A 7334-nucleotide genomic window follows, 5' to 3' on the forward strand; every position below is an offset into this window, starting at 1 on the left:
GAGAATGAATTCATCGACCGGCAAGTGGGTTCGAGTTTATTGAGAGTGAAAGGCGCATGGCACGGTTAGAAGTACGCAACACCTTAGTCGAATGGGATTCCTGAAAAATCCGTTACACAATGGGCCACATCCTCCTCCCCCAAGGACACCGGGACCTGACGAGGCAAGAGGAGGGAATTGTCCCGTGGCAAGGCTGATGGTGGCGTCTGTGTTTTTGGAAGGACCTCTGCGGAGCTTTCCCGGCCGCCGAGAGCTCAGGCCCGGGACTTCATCGCAGATGCTGCCAGTCCCATGAGGATGGCAGCCACCGTCAAGCCCTGCGCGGCGATCCTGGTGCGCATCATCAGCTGGGAGCGCTGGCTCTGGCCCCGGTGGAAGCAGTAGAGGCCGTAGCAGAGGGCGGCCGCCGTGCCCAGGCAACCTGCGGACGGGACGCACAGGTGGGAGCTGCAGCAGGAGGGCACCCCCGGGCTGCAGGCTCCCTTCCAGGAGGGCACCCCCGGGCTGCAGGCTCCCTTCCAGGAGGGCACCCCCGGGCTGCAGGCTCCCTTCCCGGAGCCCAAGCCTGGGGGCTCCCGCCAGCCTCCTCCAATCAGCTTCCACCATGGCCCCCCATGGCGTCCCTGGTCCTGCAACCCAGGTCTCCACGCCCCGACCTCACGTCCTCCCCAGGTGCAGCTCCTAGGTACCCCCACTTACCTAGGGGGACCATCGGGTTCTCACGCGTCTTGCGAAGGAACTTTTCCTTGAAGCTTTCTGGATTCCTGTAGACACTGGGGCTGAACCCCTCAATGACAGGAGGCTGCGACGCTTCAAAGGGGCCCTGGGGAGTCACAGGGTCGGGAGCCGCCATTGCTGGAGCCGAGGGTAGGAGAAAACCGGGACGCTGAGCTCCGCCTCCTGATGAGGTCACGAAACGGACGGGCTAGTCTGAGTGCTGGTTGTACGCAGGCGCTGGCGCCCGTGGCCTTCTGGGGGTTGTAGTTCTCTTCAGGAGAGCGCTACTGAGAGCGGACTACATTTCCCAGAAAGCCTTGCGCCGCCCGCCGGAAGGAGTGTGTTCCCACGCGGTTCTGAGTGTGAGCCTGGTGTGGTGGTCAGCGAGCGCGATGCCTAAGGCCAAGGGCAAGACCAGGAGGCAGAAGTTCGGTTACAACGTCAACCGAAAACGTCTGAACCGGAATGCTCGTCGGAAAGCGGCGCCACGGATCGAGTGGTGAGGGGCCGGGCGTTCGGGAGCCGGCTGGGCTGGGACAGCCCGCGGGAGGACTGCGCCGCCACCTCTGTTCTCTTGTCTCCCTCTGCCCGTAGCTCCCACATCCGACATGCCTGGGACCATACCAAGTCGGTGCGGCAGAACCTGGCCGAGATGGGCTTGGCCATGGACCCCAACAAGGCGGTGCCCTTCCGCAAGAGACAGGTAGTGGCCATTCTGCGCGCTGCAGCCCTTGCCTGGTCCCTCGCTCCCCGCCCCGGGCTGGGGACCTGCTCCTCCTCGGGGGTCCCTTCCTGGACTGGGGACCTGCTCCTCTCCAGCCGCCTCGGGGGTGTCTTCCCGGGCTGGGGACCTGCTCCTCCTTGGCTGGTCCCTCCCCCTGCCATCGCCCTGTTTGTCCTCGGGGGTCTCTCCCCTTGCCATGGCCCTGCTCCTCCTCTGGGTCCCTCCCTCCCCCTGCCATCACCCTCCACACCCCTGCACGGCACAGGGCCTGGGCAGGAATGGCCCCTTTATGCTCCTGAAGTGAACCTGTGTAAGTCCCTTGCCATCTCTGTTACCTTCCAGCGTTTGCTCTTTCCTTAACTTAGCTTTCCTAGGAAGGACCCTTTGGGGTTTAGGCTCTTTGCTGACTTCATTTTGGTGTGAGCCTTTCCTAGCGCTACATTTTCTGAGCAGTCTTTTTCCTCTGGACCATCCTTCCGAAGTTTAAGAAATCTGACCCTTTCTCATTTAGAATCCTTTGCCTACTCTGAATCCTAGCACTTGTTAACACCTGACGGTGTATTATAGCACACATTTCCTTGTGTTTATTTATGTATTTTTCAAGACTTATTCATTTTTATTGCAAAGTCAGATATACAGAGAGGAAGAGAGACCCAGAGGAAGATCTTCTGTTCATTGATTCACTCTCTAAGCAGCCACAATGGCTAGAGCTGCACAGATCCAAAGCCAGGAGCCCGGAGCCTTTTCCAGGTTTCCCACGCTGATGCAGGGTCTCAAAGCTTTGGGCTGTCCATGACTGTTTTCCCAGGCCACGATCTTGGAGCTGGATGGAAGTGGAGCAGTCGGGACAAGAGCCAGTGCCCATATGGGATTCCAGAGTGTAATCTCCTTGGTGACAAGAAGTTTTTGCTTTCTGCCAAATCTCCCAGAGTGTTCAGGATGTGACAATGCTCAATAAATAATCTAATAAATGGGCTTGCTGAATGAATTTTTTTTTCTTTTTAAGGGTTATTTGTTTTTGAAAGGCAAAGTTCGAAGCAGAGAGAGAGATGTTCCACTTGCTGGTTCACTCCCTAAATGGCCCCCATGTCTCGCGAGGCCAGGCTGAAGCCAGGAGCCCAACACTCCATCTGGGACTCCCACGTGGGTGGCCCCGGGTTAAAGTCCTTGGACAGTCTCCTGCCGCTCTCAGGCACGCATTGGCAGGGAACTGGATTGGAAGCAGAGCAGTCAGGACTTGAATCAGTTTCCACGTGGGGAGATGGTGCTGCAGGTAGAGGCTCGACCTCAGCACCACAGTGCAGGAAGCCCAGTCCTGCCTAACCTGGGCAGGGATTCTTGTGGGTGATGTGGTTGTGTTAGAATACAGGAGTCTTTAAAACTTGGTCTTTGGGCCCTGCACAATAGCTTAGTGACTCGGGTCCTCACCTTGCCTGAGCTGGGATCCCATCTGCATGCCGGTTCCTGTCCCAACTGCTCCACTTACCTAGGTTTGTGGCCTAGGAAAGCAGCAGAGGATAGCCCAGGGCCTTGGAATCCTGCACCTGCGTAGGAAACCTAGAAGATGCTCCTGGCTCCTGGCTTTAATAAGATTTATTTATTTATTTATTTTTATTGAAAGGCGGGTATACAGAGAGGAGGAGAGACAGAGAGGAAGATCTTCTGTCCGATGGTTCACTCCCCAAGTGACCGCAACGGCCAGTGCTGCGCCAATCTGAAGCCAGGAGCCAGGAGCTTCTTCCGGGTCTCCCACGCAGGCGCAGGGTCCCAAGGCTTTGAGGCATCCTCGACTGCTTTCCCAGGCCACAAGCAGGGAGCTGGATGGGAAGCAAGGCCGCCAGGATTAGAACCAGCAACCATATGGCATCCTGGGCATGCAAGGCGAGAACTTTAACCACTAGGCTATTGCGCCAGGCCCTGTTGTGACTACTTGGGGAGTGAATCAGTGGATAGAGGATCTTTCTGTCTTTCCTCCTCTATAAATCTGACTTTCCAATAAAAATATATATATTTAAGAGCTTGGTCTTGTTTGATCTTCTCTGTCTTCTGCCCTTACGTGCTCTGTTCTCCGCAGATGAAGGCCATGGAGGTGGATGGCGAGACAAGGCCCCAGGAGCTTGTGCGGAAGCCGTACGTGCTGAACGGTAGGTGTGGGTCACCATTCTGTCCTGCCAGAGCTGGAATTAGCCCTTGGATGTCCTTACTTACACATAGATGCCCAGGCTCCTAGGGGAAGGAAAGCTGGGGTTGTGGCCATGGTCTAGCCATGCTTGCCTTCCACATTGGAGTGCCCACTCAAGTCCTGGATGCTCCACTTCCAGTCCAGGTTCCTGCACAGGTGCCTAGGAAGGCAGCAGGTGGTGGTCCAAGTGCGTGGACCCCTGTCAGCTGTGTGGGAGACCCAGACGGAGTCCTTGGCTGCTGGCTGTCGTCAGGCCCAGATGTGGCTGTTTAGGGAATGAACCAGTATGTGGAAGGTGGCACTCCCATCTCTCCCCACCTCTCTGTTCTGCCTTTCAGATAGCAAAACATTGTTGGCCAAAAACAAACTAAAATCAGAACCCCAAAACCCCTGTGTCCGTGACTGTCTTGGCCAGGCCATTTTCAGTGAACTGATGGAATTGGAGAACGTGACCTGACGTCAGGTGTTTAGAGGTAGTGAAGCCAGGGGCCCGCAGTGTTAAACAGGAGCCATGAAATCTCACATACGTATCCTGTTCAGGGCTGAACTGCTTTGTAGACAACACTACCTCACTTAGTTTTCCCAGTGACAAATCAATTTCATCTCTATTTACCCATTATGTCTTATATATAGGGCTCCTATAAAATTCAAGTTGAGCAATACATACCACTTTTGGTAAAACTTTGAAGTAAATACATTGCTGACTTAATAAGAACGTTAAGAACTTAACATGAAGTTCTACATGGGTAGAACTTAACAATGTTAGAAGAGTAAACCTTTCAGGAAGGCAGGAGGAATACTCCAGAGGTTTTCACACCCCCTTCCTCTGACTTTCTGGTGACGGAATTTGCATAACCATACACCTGACGTGAGGTTGTTGAGTTACTGTCTTTAGTCCATGTCGGTTCTCGCAAGAACAGAACCATGTGTAAATATTATATGGTCAAGGAGAATTCAATTGTGGTTAAAAATGTACATACAATTTGCCATCTTAACCACAAGAACTTGAAAACATCTTGTTTCTTTTTTCCTTCTGTTTCATTTCTCAAATGCCCACAACAGTGCTGGTCTGAGGCCTGGCACCTGGAGCACACGCTGGCTCTCCCACCTGGGTGGCAGGGCTCCGACTCCTTGAGCTATCTGTTGGTGCCTGCTGGGATGCGCGTCAGCAGGAACTTGGTCGGCAGTGGACTGGCCAGCACTCAATCTGGAAGTCTCGGGCTGAGGTGGTATGTGTTTTCCTCCTGTGCCACGTGCCTTCACCTGCCTAACCATTTCATCTATTTACTCAATTCCAAAGGATTTCTTGACTTGAAAGGCAGAGAGAGTGAGAGGTTGACATCTTCCACCTGCTGGTTCACACCCCAGCAGTCACAACGGCTGGGACTGAGCCAGGCTGCAAAGTAAGGGCTGGCATTGTGGCGTAGCACGTAAGGCCACTGGCTGCTCCTCTTCCCATCCAGTTCCCTGCCTGTGGCCTGGGACAGCAGTAGAGGATGATCCAAGTATTTGGCCCCTGCTGTTCCCATGGGAGACCTAAATGAGGCTTGAGGCTCCTGGTTCCCCGCTGTTTGGGGAGTGAGCCAGGGAATGGAAGATCTGCCTGTCTGTCCCCTGTGCGGCTGACTTTGAAGTATAAAGTAAATCTTTATTTAAAGTGGACCACTTTTGGCCCCACAACCTGAGTTGTTCCTTCACTTGAAGGGGAAGGTGCCTGGGTCCAGCTTCATTCCCCATGCCTCTCAAGGTTCACATTTGCTGTGTTGGAATCCTGAAGGCAGAGGGGCTCTCTGAGCGGCTCGGCATCTGGAACGGGTCCCTGGCAGGTGTCTCCTCTCTGGCTCCAGGGCTTGACACTGAGGAGGGATTCTAACTTGGGCATCTTCTTTGAAATTCCTCTGAGGCTGGGAGCCAGGTGACTCACTCTAAAGGTACTTAACTACATGGAGAGGTGGTTGAGTCATAAGAGAGACAGTTCCTGGGATCCCAGGGGCTGCTATGGAAGGTTCCAGCAACAGCTTCAAAGAGTGAGGAGGCCTAAGACCCCTGGCTGGTTGGGTGAAGGGTGATTGGCCATGCAAAGCTTCATTCTCTAACCCTGGCTTCTCTCCCACCCAAAGAGCTGGAGGCAGAAGCCAGCCTCCCAGAGAAAAAGGGAAATACGCTCTCTCGGGACCTCATAGACTATGTGCGCTACATGGTGGAGAACCATGGGGAGGACTACAAGGTGAGTGGCCGGGTGGGAAGATCCCGGGGAGCTGGCTGGTTAGGCGCACGCTTGCCTTCTCCCTGTTTGCTGAGACTAAAGTTGAATGAGAAGGAGTCTAGGACCTGGATCTCAGTGTGCTTAACAGCAGGGACGGGCAGGGCAGCACGGCCTGTATCCAGATGCCCACCCAGATGCGACGGATTCGCATGCTGTCGTGCAGCTGCTTACCGTTTTTATTCTGGAAGGCTCAAATGAGAGGCCATTATTTTGGCTGCTTTTAAAAATGGAAAGCTCTGGCCTTAGTAGCTTCCCTGGGCACGGTTGGTCAGCTTTGGGTGGGGTACATGCTCTTCAGCTGGGCCCGCTCCCACCTGGCCCTCTGGACTGGCAGGCCTGCTGACCCCTAAGAGTGTCTTTGCCCATTTCCCTGGCCCCTCGGTGCCGAAGGACTCCACACAAACCCTGCCTTTGGAAGTGAGGCATTGGAACCGCGGGGATAGGAAATGGCTCGTGTGGCTCAGGGCGGGGCTGGGATTTGCACCCTGGCCTGTGTAGCCCTTCGTCATTGGTGCCATCCTGTCCCTCCGCAGGCCATGGCCCGGGATGAGAAGAATTACTATCAGGACACCCCAAAGCAGATTCGGAACAAGATCAACGTCTATAAACGTTTTTACCCAGAGGAGTGGCAAGCCTTCACTGATTCCTTGCCGAAGAAGATGGACACTGAGTGACTGCCTTACACCTGCCCCTGGGCCGAGGTCTCCTGCTGGCCCAGTGATGCAGGAGCCAGAGTGCAAGACCATCGGGGAGCGGTGTGCAGGTTCGGATGCGGCTGCCACAGCCCATGGAATCTGAGCGTCTCTCTCACACACACACACACACACACACACACACACACACACACACACACACACACACACACCCTCCTTCCTCTGGGAAAGGAGCTCTTCTCAAAGGCTCCTGTTTGTTCTGGTACTCACAGGAAAGCCAGGAGAGCTGCTTTCAGAGAGTGGGTGGTTTGAGTGCAATCTTTCTATCATAATAAAACAAGGACCTTGACTTTGCTGCTGGCTTTCTGCTTGTCCCTGCCAGCCAAGCCCTGCGGCTCCCCTGCATGGCAGAGGCCATCTAGTCACGCCAGCAGGTGTCGCATCGACACGTCCTTATAGGCACAGCCTCCCTTTGTGTCCACATGGCATTCCCATTGGCTTTTCTACAAAGCGTGCCAGGGCCTGGCCGCTGGCCAGGGGACTGCCAGAGGGTGAGGAGGGTGACCCACTGTGTGCTCTCCATGCAGCCTGCCACTTCTGCTTTGTGCAGCCTGAGGTGGGGCTGAGGCCCTCCTTGCCTCCTTCCTCTGGGACTCGTGAGCTGCCGGGTGTCACCCTGGTGTGTCCTGAGCCCTGAGCTCACATGGCATGGCTGTCCTTCTGGGGAGCAATATTACAGGCAGGGTGCACAATGGGCATTTTATCCCTGAAACAGTTACATGAAAACACTGT

The 7334-nt window shown here is 54.8% G+C and overlaps 2 protein-coding genes across 2 annotated transcripts; one reads left to right on the forward strand and one right to left on the reverse strand.

Moving 5' to 3' along the window:
- Nucleotides 1–22: 22 nt before the first annotated feature.
- HIGD2A (HIG1 hypoxia inducible domain family member 2A) lies at nt 23–933 on the reverse strand. The gene is made up of 2 exons (XM_004587401.3): nt 700–933; nt 23–421 (listed from the first exon to the last, which is right to left on the reverse strand). The coding sequence occupies exons 1-2, from the start codon at nt 851–853 to the stop codon at nt 255–257; spliced, it is 321 nt and encodes a 106-aa protein (XP_004587458.2). The 5' UTR covers nt 854–933; the 3' UTR covers nt 23–254.
- Nucleotides 934–959: 26 nt separating this feature from the next.
- Nucleotides 960–6655, forward strand: NOP16 (NOP16 nucleolar protein). The gene is made up of 5 exons (XM_004587402.3): nt 960–1216; nt 1312–1420; nt 3516–3585; nt 5744–5850; nt 6423–6655. Exons 1-5 carry the CDS (start codon nt 1110–1112, stop codon nt 6561–6563), a joined length of 534 nt encoding a protein of 177 aa, XP_004587459.1. The 5' UTR covers nt 960–1109; the 3' UTR covers nt 6564–6655.
- Nucleotides 6656–7334: the final 679 nt, after the last annotated feature.

This window comes from Ochotona princeps, chromosome 19 (genome assembly GCF_030435755.1).
Source record: "Ochotona princeps isolate mOchPri1 chromosome 19, mOchPri1.hap1, whole genome shotgun sequence".
Classification (NCBI taxonomy): Eukaryota; Metazoa; Chordata; class Mammalia; order Lagomorpha; family Ochotonidae; genus Ochotona; species Ochotona princeps.